Source organism: Geotrypetes seraphini, chromosome 1 (assembly GCF_902459505.1).
Source record: "Geotrypetes seraphini chromosome 1, aGeoSer1.1, whole genome shotgun sequence".
Taxonomy (NCBI): domain Eukaryota; kingdom Metazoa; phylum Chordata; class Amphibia; order Gymnophiona; family Dermophiidae; genus Geotrypetes; species Geotrypetes seraphini.
Genome location: NC_047084.1, coordinates 177,148,942 through 177,163,839, shown reverse-complemented (window position 1 = coordinate 177,163,839; position 14,898 = coordinate 177,148,942). Strand labels below are relative to the sequence as shown.

The window sequence follows — 14,898 nt, the reverse complement described above, 5'->3', positions numbered from 1 at the left end:
GTATATAAACTTAAGGTTTAGATTAGATTAGATTGTGGTATTGCGGTATACAAAAATAAAGTTGTTGTTATTATTATGTAATCAAGGATGGTTGCATGGGTTAGCTTGCATGACCCATTGCTTTGCTCTGTTGTACTTGACAGTCCCCAATTGCACCACCTTCACCTACACCCCTTCTGTACACTCAACATTCCTCTTTGGAAATTATTCCCTGGCCAAATCAAAAGGTTTGTCCAATGTTAGGGGTAGCCAATCACCCACACAGCAAGCTCCTATGCTCACACTCCAAACACATTTCCATATACCTCAACACTTCGCCCATATAGCAGACACCTCTAGGTACACCCTTACATTTTTCCATACCCCCAAACTCCTGAGTTCCTATACAGGCGGTGGAGAGGAAAACTGTGATGGAATTCAAAAAAGCGTGAGATGAACACAGAAGATCACTAATTAGAGCAGTGTATCTCAAACTGTGTGCCGAGGTGTGCCTCCTGAGATTCCAAGTGTGCCATTGCACACTGAGGAGGAAGAGAGGTGCCTACCAGCTGACTTCCCTACATGGTACAGCGCCGCCTAATTCACTAAAGACCTGCATGTTTTCCCTTTCTCTCTAGCGTCCTCCGGCTTCTCCCCTGGCCTCCCAGTCTCACCTTTAAAGCTAATTACAGCAACCTGCAGAGGATTGCCGGTAAATAAAATAATTTTATTTTCAATATAGTGATTGAAATGTGTCAGTTTTGAGAATTTATATCTGCTATGTATATTGCGTGTGTATATGAAAAATGAATGGAAAAAATTGCATTACAATTAATAAAGGGGAAGGGATCTGGAACCTAGGGACGTCTGTGGTTCGGGTACTCAGTTAATATTTGTTAGACTTAGGGGGTACTTAGCTTGTAGTTGAGAAACACTGCTGTAGGCAATCAGCTGGCGTGAGTGCCTCTCCTCTCCCACCCTCTACTGTCCTTTCAGGGCCCATCTGGAGGGCCTCTGCACATGTGTGGATGTCGATGTGATGAAGTCACGCATATGCGTGATGTCATCACAGTGACATCCGCGCACTTTGGGTGCCTCAAGCCATGGTCACTACCTTTAGTGTGCCCCGGCTTGAGAAAGTTTTAGAGACACTGACTTAGAGTATAAATGCACAAACTTTCACAGTCCAAATCCAGCAAAGGAGATTATTTGGATGAGCTGGAGTGAGCTTCAAATGCAACTACAGCATTAGAACCCAATGACATTACAGAGTAGAATTCTAAGGTCTATGGCCCAGAAATAACAAAGAAAAAAAAGACAGACAGAATGGAACCATTCAGGTCTTTATCTATGTTATGTTAACTCCTTGATCAGTGCTTTTCAGGAGAAGCCTCCTTTCATAAGCACAATATTTATGTACTGCTAAGAGATGAATACAATAATAATAACTTTTATTCTTTTATACAGCCATAACCAAAAGTTCTAGGCGGTTTACACTAAAAAGAGCTGGATAATCAGCGAAATAGAATAATACAGTAAAAAATACAAATATTTGTAAAATAGAATTTCAACAATAAAACTCATTAAGTAATAAACTGATCGAACAAAGTGGTCTATTAATTTCCGAAAACTGCAATAGGATAACATAGCTTTACAGACAGGGACTGGCTAATTACTCAGGATGGAGGCTCTCACCTTCTCCTCCTGGTACACGATATCAGTGAGGTTGATAGCATGGAATAAACCCTTATGCTCCCCGGCCACGCACTGTCCGCAGGCCACTTGCCGGCACATTTTGCAAAAGAGCTGCAGGCTACGGCCCGGGTGCTTGGGGCAGGCTGAGCCTTTCAGCCCGGGAGCCTCCGCCTCGCCGTCCCCAGCCCCGCACTCTCTGCTCGCCGCTCCCGGCTTGACCAGCTTGACCACCTCGGCCAGCGTGGTGTTGACGGGCAGGCTGGAGGCGCCCCCCGGCACGGCGCTAACTTTGCGGCAGAGGGGGCACGGCACCTGCGTCTCCCCGGCCAGGGGATGAAGGGTCTGCTGGCCGCGGCCCGGGGCTATGCACTCCACCACACAGCGCTTGCAGAAGTTGTGCGAGCAGAGCGGGAGCGTGACGGGCTCCTCGAAGAGGCAGAGGCACACGGCGCAGGTGAGGCTCGCCTCCATGGCCCCCAGGCGAACTGGCAAGGAAATAGCTCCTCGCGCTTGAGTCACCCCGTAACCAAATCGACTAGCACCGCTCCAGGCGTCAGTCCCTAAACCCGAAGGCAACTGAAAGTTATAAAATAAAGTCGATCCTAGCCGACCGCTCTTTCAACCGGAAAACTTTTCCATCGAGCTACCCCCAGAAACTAAACCTACAGCGGCAACAGCGGATGGACTCGGGGACCATGATGCAATGCGGGAGTAGGACCTCGCTGATTGCACGATTGTACGTAGCCAATTGGGAGCCAGAGGCTGGGCGCGCTTGTTCCGAGGGGTTGTTGGCAGTTTTACGGAAGTGTTTTTTGCTTGCTTGCTTGTTTTTATATCTGAAAACGTCATAAGGTGTCTTTGTGTTTTAAGGAACCTAGCCGACCTAGCTGTTCCAAGCGGAAAACTTTTCCGCTGAGCTCGAGCAACTCCGAAACTGAGCTACAGCCAGAAACGAAACCTACACCGGCGCCGGCGGCAGCAGCAGCAGATAGACTCAGAGCCCGTCATGCAATGCGGGATTAGGACCTCGCTGATTGCACGATTGCACATAGCCAATTGGGAGCCAGGGTCGAGGGGTTGCTGGCAGTTTTACGGCAGTGTTTTTTTTGCTTGCTTGCTTGCTTGTTTGTTCTTATATCCGAAAACGTCATAAGGCGTCTTTGTGTTTTGAGGGTGAGAAAAGGGGAGGGAATGATGACCTGTCCTAAGTTATTAATGCCTACACAGCTAAGGAATATTTCCAGATGCTAATCGGAGGACATGCATTGACTGTAGCTTGTTATTCATGTTTTATATCTATCCCACTTGGGTTGTTGAGCCAGATGCCCAGTTTAGTTGACCTCAGCAATATCTGCATATCCAACAAACAAAACACACTTAGTTATAGGACTGGTTTAACTAGGGTTACCATATGGCTCCAGAAAAACGAGGATGGTTTGAGACATCCAGGTTTTACTTCCATTGTTCCTATTAATGAAAGGTCACTTTGGGCAGCCAAAAAACTTAGAGACTTGAAGAAAGCACAGATGTTTATTCAGCATATGCGGACCCCTGAGCCCCAAGCTGGCTTCAGAAGTCCAGAAACCAGGAAGTTAGAGATATTTATACATTCTTCTGGCTATACAACTGAATTCTAGAAAAAACTTTTCATGTGTTACTTTTCTTAACAATCATTGGTCCTAAGCTCACACTAGCAGGTCACTTATCTAAGCCCTGCAGTCTTTCTGTTACATGTCGTTTATGCTGATTTAGCCATAAGAAGCTAGAATGCCCAAGCTAAAACACCCAGTGCAGACAGGCTAGAACATGAGATAAGTTAGATCTGCAGCTAAACATAATTCAGCATTTTATTAAAGAGAAAACTTAGTTCAATATTTAGGAAAACCAGTCCCAGACTCCTTCAGTCCCCCCTTTCAGACTAGTTTAATGAAGGAGACGAGCCTGATAAAGTTCAAGAAGGAGGAAGGTCAGGAATACTTGGGAAGCGCAAGGGCCATAGCAGCAGTGAAACGGTCAACAGCAGAGTCAACAGTTCGGTGGAGCAGCTTTATGGCTATGGGGACCACACAGGGCAGGCAGCAAAGGAGCAGAGAAGTCAGGGCGGCAACCAGCAAGAGATGGTCTTCATTGCTGAACCAGAGGGCAACCAGGAGCCAAAGGTGCCAGAGAGCCAGTCTGCAGTAAGGCCACGCCAGATCTGGACTGGAACATGAGCCAGCTTGGTGATATGATCTACAACTTTCTCAATCACTTTACCATCGTCATCAAGTTCAAGGCAGCAGTTGGAGAGGTTAAATTTGCCACAGGCACCACCTTCTGCCGCCAGCAAGTAGTCTAGAGCTAGGCAGTCCTGATAGATAGCAGTGTGCATGTTAGCATTGGCCTTGCCAATAGTAGCTAATGCCCGAGCTGTTTCATTGGTAATGAGTTCAAGAACAGCCTGCAAGCAAATGATGCGGTTAAGCATATAAATAGGGGTCTGATAACCATAGTAGCCATCTTCAGCCCAAGTAGCAGGTCCATAAGTAGTGATAATCCGTTCTGCAGGACAGTCATCTCCTCATTCACCTATTTTAAGGGAATTAGTGGCAGTAGACCGTTTTTGGCGACCCCTGTTGTTGAATACAGGGGCTCCCAGGTGTTTACCATCGGCCAGCGGTAACAGGAAGAAGCTGGGGCGGATCATGCCAAGTACACACGTACCAGTCCAATTTTCTGGCAACCAGGAGTATGCAAACAGATCACAGGACCAATATCGACCATCAGGAGCTGACCATCATTCATAGGAAGTTTCATTAAGCAGTGTCTGATGGGCGCTGAAGACAGTGGGAAGCAACAATGGAGGTTCGCAAGGCCCATTGTGAAGGTCGTGGACCTGACGTAAAAGTGAGGGTCTGTGAAGTCAGGTTTAACATGTCCAGCTGCTTTGCCTCCCATGGCCACTGTTCTCCCATACCAGTCCCTCCACATACAAAACAATCTTCTTCTTCTTCTTCTATCTATATATATAAAATCGGAGGTATGTATGTGTGTATGTATGTATGTGTGTGTGTGTGTATGTGCCTCGATTAAGCAAAAACGGCTTGACCGATTTGAACGAAACTTGGTATGCAGATCCCTCACTACCTGGGGTGATATGTTGTGGGGGTCTCGCGGCCCTCCTGCACACGTGGGCGGAGCTACAAACAGAAAATCGTATTTCACCCATTCATGTCAATGGAAAAAATGTAAAAAGCTGCCATTCTCACAGTAATTCAAAACTGGCTTGACCGCTTTGAACGAAACTTGGTATGCCGATCCCTCACTACCTGGGGTGATATGTTCTGGGGGTCTCGTGGCCCACCTGCACACGTGGGCGGAGCTACAAACAGAAAATCGTATTTCACCCATTCATGTCAATGGAAAAATTGTAAAAAACTGCCATTCTTACAGTAATTCCAACTACCTGGGGTGCTATGTTCTGGGGGTCTCGCGGCCCACCTGCACATATGGGCGGAGCTACAAACATAACTTCAGATTTCACCCATTCATGTCAATGGAAAAAATGTAAAAAACAGCCATTCTCACAGTAATTCAAAAACGGCTTGACCGATTAGAACGAAACTTGGTATGCTGATCCCTCACTACCTGGGGTGATATGTTCTGGGTGTCTCGCGGCCCACCTGCACACGTGGGCGGAGCTACAAACATAAAATCAGATTTCACCCATTCATGTCAATGGAAAATATATAAAAAGCTGCCATTCTCACAGTAATTCCAACTACCTGGGGTGATATGTTCTGGGGGTCTCGTGGCCCACCTGCTCACGTGGGCGGAGCTACAAACATAAAATCCGATTTCACCCATTCATGTCAATGGAAAAAATGTAAAATGCTGCCATTCTCACAGTAATTCAAAAACGGCTTGACCGATTTGAACAAAACTTGGTATGCAGATCCCTCACTACCTGGGGTGATATGTTCTGGGGGTCTCGCGGCCCACCTGCACACGTGGGCGGAGCTACAAACATAATATCGGATTTCACCCATTCATGTCAATGGAAAAAATGTAAAAAGCTGCCATTCTCACAGTAATTCAAAAACGACTTGCCCGATTTGAACGTAACTTGGTATGCAGATCCCTCACTACCTGGGGTCATATGTTCTGGGGGTCTCGCGGCCCACCTACACACATGGGCAGAGCTACAAACAGAAAATCTTATTTCACCCATTCATGTCAATGGAAAAAATGTAAAAACCTGCCATTCTCACTGTAATTCAAAACCGGCTTGACCGATTTGAACAAAACTTGGTATGCAGATCCCTCACTACCTGGGGTGATATGTTCTGGGGGTCTCGCTGCCCACCTGCACACTTGGGCGGAGCTAAAAACAGAAAATCAGATTTCACCCATTCATGTCAATGGAAAAAATGTAAAAAGCTGCCATTCTCACTGTAATTCCAAATATAAAACACTTTCTATGACACTATAACCACTAGGCAAACCAAAGCACTATAAATGAATGAATATAGGTGCTTACTTCATATATCAATGTAATAGCTAGGAAATAATTTCTTTCCTGCTAAACAAGCAACCATATTAGATTTTTACTGACCCTCAGTGGCACCACTCAGGACTCAAACCTTTCATTGTCCTGAGCTTTACGTGTCTGCTCGTCACTGGGTCTAATAATCTTTTTCTTAGAGCTAAATGTTTTTTAGACTTTTTAACTTTTTATATTTATATTTATATTTTTATACTTAGCTTAAAGCTGTGGCTAAGTCCTCTTGGCTCGAGATGTCAGCGTTTATAAGGGATGTCAAAGCCGACATGTTTCGCCTAAATAGCTTTTTCAAGGCTTCATCCCTCTTCACCACCGACTACCACTGTAACCGCCAATTCTAGGTAAAGAATTGGCGGTTACAGTGGTAGTCGGTGGTGAAGAGGGATGAAGCCTTGAAAAAGCTATTTAGGCGAAACATGTCGGCTTTGACATCCCTTATAAACGCTGACATCTCGAGCCAAGAGGACTTAGCCACAGCTTTAAGCTAAGTATAAAAATATAAATATAAAAAGTTAAAAAGTCTAAAAAACATTTAGCTCTAAGAAAAAGATTATTAGACCCAGTGACGAGCAGACACGTAAAGCTCAGGACAATGAAAGGTTTGAGTCCTGAGTGGTGCCACTGAGGGTCAGTAAAAATCTAATATGGTTGCTTGTTTAGCAGGAAAGAAATTATTTCCTAGCTATTACACTATAACCACTAGGGACATCGTTTCTATTCTACCACGGACACCATACATATAGAGTTTGTATGTTCTAACTGTGTTTGTAACTGTTTCCTTCATGCACCCCAGTTCATAATGTTATTACATTACATGAGTACTCACATATCCTGAACTAGGAACACAGGTTCCATTCTGAACCGTGAACAAACTACATGGAGTTTCTTTTCAACCTGAGTTTCCACATATTGAGTTGTTTAAATCAATACTGAAACTTTTGGATGCCACTTATTCCAACAGATCTTCCTTTTCAGTTTAAGAGATTGCAAATTCCAGTGAGACTTGCATTCTCTATCACAGTGTTTTTCAACCTTTTTTGGGCAAAGGCACACTTGTTTCATGAAAAAAATCACGAGGCACACCACCATTAGAAAATGTTAAAAAATTTAACTCTGTGCCTATATTGACTATATATAAAGTAATTCACTTGAGTGCCACCGCCGCCATCGGGAACAGGCCGGCGCCAAGTTCTCCCTGCTTCTCTTCCCTGCGGGGCCGACCAACTCTCGCCACCCGTCGTCAATTCTAACGTCGGAGAGGACGTTCTAGGCCAGCCAGGCAGCGATTGGCTGGCCCAGAACGTCCTCTCCGACGTCAGAATTGACGCGAGTGGCGAGAGTTGGCCGGCCCCACAGGGAAAAGCAGGGAGAACTTGGCGCCGGCCTGTTCCCGATGGCGGCGGTGGCACTCAAGTGGCTAAAGAGCCGCAGTTTGCCGGCCTAGGGACAACACTGGAGTGTGGCCAGCTGTGCACCCCCTTGGGACGTAAACCCGGGATGGGGCAGACCGCCCCCCCCACCCTGGTATGCCACTATCTGTACCTCACTCCCTCTCTATGACCAAAAATTCTCCTTTCTTCTATTCCCCGTGTACACAACCATCTCTTTCCCTCCCTTCCTCTCTCCAAAGTCCATGCCTTGTGTCCAAACACTCATTCCCTCCCCCACCTCAGCATCTCTTTCCCTCCCTTCCTCTCTCCCAAGTCCATTTCTTCTGTGTCCAAAAATGCATTCCCTCCCCCATCTCAGCATCTCTTTCCCTCCCTTCCTCTCTCCCAAGTCCATTTCTTCCGTGTCCAAAAACGCATTCCCTCCCCCACCTCAGCATCTTTCCCTCCCTTCCTCTCTCCCAAGTCCATGCCTTCTGTGTCCAAAAACGCATTTCCTCCCCCACCTCAGCATCTCTTTCTCTCCCTTCCTCTCTCCCAAGTCCATGCCTTCTGTGTCCAAAAACGCATTCCCTCCCCCACCTCAGCATCTCTTTCCCTCCCTTCCTCTCTCCCAAGTCCATGCCTTCTGTGTCCAAAAACACATTCCCTCCCCCACCTCAGCATCTCTTTCCCTCCCTTCCTCTCTCCCAAGTCCATGCCTTCTGTGTCCAAAAACGCATTCCCTCCCCCACCTCAGCATCTCTTTCCCTCCCTTCCTCTCTCCCAAGTCCATGCCTTCTGTGTCCAAAAACACATTCCCTCTCCCACCTCAGCATCTTTCCCTCCCTTCCTCTCTCCCAAGTCCATGCCTTCTGTGTCCAAAAACGCATTCCCTCCCCCACCTCAGCATCTCTTTCCCTCCCTTCCTCTCTCCCAAGTCCATGCCTTCTGTGTCCAAAAACACATTCCCTCCCCCACCTCAGCATCTTTCCCTCCCTTCCTCTCTCCCAAGTCCATGCCTTCTGTGTCCAAAAACGCATTCCCTCCCCCACCTCAGCATCTCTTTCCCTCCCTTCCTCTCTCCCAAGTCCATGCCTTCTGTGTCCAAAAACACATGCCCTCTCCCACCTCAGCATCTTTCCCTCCCTTCCTCTCTCCCAAGTCCATGCCTTCTGTGTCCAAAAACGCATTCCCTCCCCCACCTCAGCATCTCTTTCCCTCCCTTCCTCTCTCCCAAGTCCATGCCTTCTGTGTCCAAAAACACATTCCCTCTCCTACCTCAGCATCTTTCCCTCCCTTCCTCTCTCCCAAGTCCATGCCTTCTGTGTCCAAAAACGCATTCCCTCCCCCACCTCAGCATCTCTTTCCCTCCCTTCCTCTCTCCCAAGTCCATGCCTTCTGTGTCCAAAAACGCATTCCCTTCCCCACCTCAGCATCTCTTTCCCTCCCTTCCTCTCTCCCAAGTCCATGCCTTCTGTGTCCAAAAACACATTCCCTCTCCCACCTCAGCATCTTTCCCTCCCTTCCTCTCTCCCAAGTCCATGCCTTCTGTGTCCAAAAACGCATTCCCTCCCCCACCTCAGCATCTCTTTCCCTCCCTTCCTCTCTCCCAAGTCCATGCCTTCTGTGTCCAAAAACACATTCCCTCTCCCACCTCAGCATCTTTCCCTCCCTTCCTCTCTCCCAAGTCCATGCCTTCTGTGTCCAAAAACGCATTCCCTCCCCCACCTCAGCATCTCTTTCCCTCCCTCTCTCCCAAGTTCATGCCTTGTGTCCAAAACGCACTCCCTCCCCCCTTTTGTGTTCCGTGTTTGCCTCCCAGCCCATCTTTGCAACTTTCTCAGCAAAACGAAGCTCAAGCCGCGAGGCTTGTCTTCTGCTTCCTGCCTGCCCTGCCGCGCACAAATAGCCGAACGGAAGTATTCTCCGACGTCAGTGCTGACGTCGGAGGGCAGGCTTTGCTTAAGCCCTCCCTCCGACGTCAGCGCTGACATCGGGGAACGCTTGCGATCGGCTATATGTTAGCTGCAGGGCAGGCAGGAACAGAAGACGAGCCTCGCGGCTCGAGATGTATTGAACTCCGCGGGTCCCCCGTCCAGCTCTCTCCTGTCCACGTGGGGCGGATCGCCCCTCTCCCTAGACTGTGGCCTAGGACCCTGGGGGAGCCCGGGCCCCCTGTCAGCTCCGGGCCCCTGAATGCAGGACTGGTGGTACTGCCCTGATGGCGGCCCTGACCGTACGGCACACCAGGCAACATCTCGCGGCACACTAGTGTGCCGCGGAACAGCGGTTGAAAAACACTGCTCTATCATAATCAACAAATCACAGGGACAGGCTATTACATACTGTGGAGTGGATTTAAGATCCCCCTGTTTTTCCCATGGACAACTCTATGTTGCTTGATCAAGGGTGGGTTCACCCAAGAATTTATATGTTCTTGCTCCTGGAGGTGAAACTAAAATTGTTGTTTATAATCAAGTTTTGTGTTAGTTGTATTGTATTCATTTTGTCAAATATTTCACATTATAATTTGATTATTGTACTTTTTATAAAGCTGTAAAAAAATAATTTCATTCACCACTATAAAGTATCTTTATTTCAATCCATTTACTGTGTTATTGCTATAATTAAATACCCGTGCAACGCCGGGTCATCAGCTAGTACTTTATAAAACAAACATGGAGAACAAAAATTCATATTGGACAGAAAGAACTCATAAGGAACCCGGGATAGAAATACAAAGGATGGGGGTTTTGAATGTCATGCACATACAAAAACCCCCACACATACATGCAATAAACAGTCCGTGCAAAAAGCAATCTCTGTACTTTCGTACAATTTTCTTCCTGTACAATAGAAATATAGCCAGTTCTAACCAATTCCCTGACTCCTGAAATGTTCAACCTACACCGTTTTGTTTTGTGTTTTTTTTTGTTTGGGTTTTTTTTAAGAATGCATCTGAATCATGCTGAGCCCTGTAAATGCAAACAGCTTACGTCTATTGTCTAACTTCTGATCTACAGATTAGTTCAGTTTCGTTTCCCAAACAGACAGACACAGTTCCTAGAATCCCTCTGTTTCAATGATGGATCAAGTCATTTACTAAAGCAACAGAAAAAAAACAGAAGAGGAATGATCAATTCCTCCACTTACCAGTTTGGTGGCCAACCCCAGACAGATACCTGCACTTTAATCCAGGACTCGATTAATCAGTTGAGCCGGCCAGAGCCACGAGGTCTAAAAATTCCAAGAGGAATCCAGCAGGCTTAGCAGACAGGTCGGTTCTCAGACCAGACACAAGTGACCAATCGAGTAGCCGGTGGTCAATAGACCTTCAAGTCCCTGTTCAGGCGCCAAATGAAAGGTCACTTTGGGCAGCAACGAAACTTAGAGACTTGAAGAAAGCACAGATGTTTATTCAGACCCCTTCACCAATACACCACTGGAGCCGATAGTTACCCTTAGTTACTTTAAAACAGTGGTCTCAAACTCTCAGCCCTGCCAGGTACTGTTTTGAGGCCCTTGGTATGTTTATCATAATCACAAAAGTAAAATAAAACAGTTTCTGGATCATATGTCTCTTTAGCTATAAATTACAATATTATTATTAAGACTTAGCCAAAAGGAAAGATTTATAAACTATAAAGAGTTTTTTATCTCATGCAAAATTATTTCTTTAATAAGTCATTAACTATTTTTTCTGAGGCCCTCCAAGTACCTACAAATCCAAAATGTGGCCCTGCAAAGGGTTTGAGTTTAAGACCACTTCTTTAAAACAATCTCTTATGCTGACCTGAACAAAACAGTAAACACTGCACCCCTCAGGCTCAGCCTTAGACCACTAGCCAACAAACCTGCTGATGTCAGCTAAAGAAAGCCTTCCTACAGTCAATCAATTCTTCCTCTAATCCACGCCTGCACAACTCAAAAATGATCCGGAGCCGCAACGAAGTCGGAAAATGTAACGAGGGCCGCAGGTAGTAACCATGGCTCGAGGCACCCGGAAGTGTGTGGATGTTGCCGTGATGACATCACGCACATGCGTGATGTCATCAAGGCGACATCCGTTCATGTGCAGAGGCCTTCCAGACGGGTCCTGAGATGCCAGTAGAGGGTGCCAGCAGGGAAGAGTTTCAAGTTTATTAAAATTTTGATATAAACGCAATATCAATATTTTCAATGCATATAACAATAAAAAAAAAATTGGGGGGAGGACAACATAAAACAATTTAAACAGGCAAACCTAAAATCAATGTATACAATTAATAAGTGATACATAAGGAAAAAGGATTGAACTACAATTATTAAAGAAAGTAAGAGAACATTTAAGGAAAAACAACATCAGGAGGGTAATTAAAAATGTTTTACAAATAAAACAAGGTCTAAAAATGAAAGGGAGAAGTTGTGAACTATATATAGATCTGGTTAGATATAAGTATTTGAACCTGAGATTGTTGATAAAAGAGTTATCCTGTTTGTGACTCAAATGCATCTTTGTATAGGTAGCTTTTTAATGTGCTTTTAAATTTTTCTAAAGAAGTTTCACCACGCAAATAAATTAGTAACGTGTTCATAGCTGGGGTGCTATGATTGAAAAAGTTGTAGCTCTTCTGGTGCCTATTATTTTCAGAGGCGGGATGCTCAGCAAATGCTGATCTATTGATCTTAAAGATCTGGCTGGGGAATCTATATATATAAAATCGGAGGTATGTATGTGTGTATGTGCCGCGATCACGCAAAAACGGCTTGACCGATTTGAACGAAACTTGGTATGCTGATCCCTCACTACCTGGGATGATATGTTCTGGGGGTCTCGCGGTCCACCTGCACACGTGGGCGGAGCTACAAACAGAATATCAGATTTCACCCATTCATGTCAATGGAAAAAATGTAAAAAGCTGCCATTCTCACAGTAATTCCAACTACCTGGGGTGATATGTTCTGGGAGTCTCTCTGCCCACCAGCACATGTGGGCGGAGCTACAAACAGAACATCAGATTTCACCCATTCATGTCAATGGAAAAAATGTAAAAAGCTGCCATTCTCACAGTAATTCAAAAACGGCTTGACCAATTTGAACGAAACTTGGTATGCAGATCCCTCACTACCTGGGGTGATATGTTCTGGGGGTCTCGCGGCCCACCTGCACACGTGGGCGGAGCTACAAACAGAAATTCACATTTCACCCATTCATGTCTGGAAAAAATGTAAAAAGCTGCCATTCTCGCAGTAATTCAAAAACGGCTTGACCGATTTGAACGAAACTTGGTATGCAGATCCCTCACTACCTGGGGTGATATGTTCTGGGGGTCTTGCGGCCCACCTGCACACGTGGGCGGAGCTACAAACATAAAATCGGATTTCACCCATTCATGTCAATGGAAAAAATGTAAAAAGCTGCCATTCTCACAGTAATTCCAACTACCTGGGGTGATATGTTCTGGGGGTCTCGCGGCCCACCTGCACACGTGGGCGGAGCTACAAACAGAAAATCTTATATCACCCATTCATGTCAATGGAACAAATGTAAAAAGCTGCCTTTCTCACAGTAATTAAAAAACGGCTTGACCTATTTGAACGAAACTTGGTATGCAGATCCCTCACTACCTGGGGTGATATGTTCTGGGGGTCTCTCGGCCCACCTGCACACGTGGGCGGAGCTACATACAGAAAATCAGATTTCACCCATTCATGTCAATGGAAAAAATGTAAAAAGCTGCCATTCTCACAGTAATTCCAACTACCTGGGGTGATATGTTCTGGGGGTCTCTCGGCCCACCTGCACACGTGGGCGGAGTTACAAACATAACATCAGATTTCACCCATTCATGTCAATGGATAAATAGTAAAAAGCTGCCATTCACACCGTACTTCAAAAACGGCTTGACCGATTTCAACAAAACTTGGTATGCATATCCCTCACTACCTGGGGTAATATGTTCTGGGGGTCTCGCGGCCCACCTGCACACGTGGGCGGAGCTACAAATCAGATTTCACCCATTCATGTCAATGGAAAAATTGTAAAAAGCTGCCATTCTCACAGTAATTCCAACTACCTGGGGTGATATGTTCTGGGAGTCTCTCGGCCCACCTGCACACGTGGGCGGAGCTACAAACAGAAAATCAGATTTCACCCATTCATGTCAATGGAAAAAATGTAAACAGCTGCCATTCTCACAGTAAATCAAAAACGGCTTGACCGATTTGAACGAAACTTGGTATGCCAATCCCTCACTACCTGGGGTGATATGTTCTGGGGGTCTCGCGGCCCACCTGCACACGTGGCGGAGCTACAAACAGAAAATCAGATTTCACCCATTCATGTCAATGGAAAAAATGTAAAAAGCTGCCATTCTCACTGTAATTCCAACTATAAAACACTTTCTATGACACTATAACCACTAGGGACATCGTTTCTATTCTACCACGGACACCATACATATAGAGTTTGTATGTTCTAACTGTGTTTGTAACTGTTTCCTTCATGCACCCCAGTTCATAATGTTATTACATTACATGAGTACTCACATATCCTGAACTAGGAACACAGGTTCCATTCTGAACCGGGAACAAACTACATGGAGTTTCTTTTCAACCTGAGTTTCCACATATTGAGTTGTTTAAATCAATACTGAAACTTTTGGATGCCACTTATTCCAACAGATCTTCCTTTTCAGTTTAAGAGATTGCAAATTCCAGTGAGACTTGCATTCTCTATCACAATCAACAAATCACAGGGACAGACTATTACATACTGTGGAGTGGATTTAAGATCCCCCTGTTTTTCCCATGGAGAACTCTATGTTGCTTGATCAAGGGTGGGTTCACCCAAGAATTTATATGTTCTTGCTCCTGGAGGTGAAACTAAAATTGTTGTTTATAATCAAGTTTTGTGTTAGTTGTATTGTATTCATTTTGTCAAATATTTCACATTATAATTTGATTATTGTACTTTTTATAAAGCTGTAAAAAAATAATTTCATTCACCACTATAAAGTATCTTTATTTCAATCCATTTACTGTGTTATTGCTATAATTAAATACCCGTGCAACGCCGGGTCATCAGCTAGTATGTATCTATAATAATGTGCATGCACACTATGATTGAAACTCCATGCTTCCGTGCCACATTAAAATGCATGCGCAGTACAATAGAACCATTGAGCAGGAAAGCGTCTCAGCATACGATATGCTGTCGGTATAAGGAGAAAATAGGAGAAGGGAACTAAGGGCTGAAGAAAAGGGTAGGTGGGAGAATGGGGCTGGAGCTGGGGTCGGAATTGTAAAAGGAACATGTTAGACAAAGGAGCT

General features: G+C 45.4%; 1 protein-coding gene across 3 annotated transcripts in view; it reads right to left on the bottom strand.

Annotated features, from left to right (window-relative positions):
- LOC117359345 (flocculation protein FLO11-like) overlaps positions 1-2,752 on the bottom strand; it is a 62,962-nt gene extending 60,210 nt beyond the window's left edge. Inside the window, exon 1 of one of the 3 annotated variants that reach the window (XM_033941959.1) lies at positions 2,341-2,752. In XM_033941959.1, coding sequence (XP_033797850.1) covers positions 2,341-2,523 — 183 coding nt within the window. In that variant the 5' untranslated portion in view covers positions 2,524-2,752. Of the gene's footprint in view, positions 1-1,674 lie in introns of all 3 variants that reach the window. The other 2 variants (XM_033941969.1, XM_033941955.1) reach the window with 2 other exon arrangements.
- Positions 2,753-14,898: the final 12,146 nt, after the last annotated feature.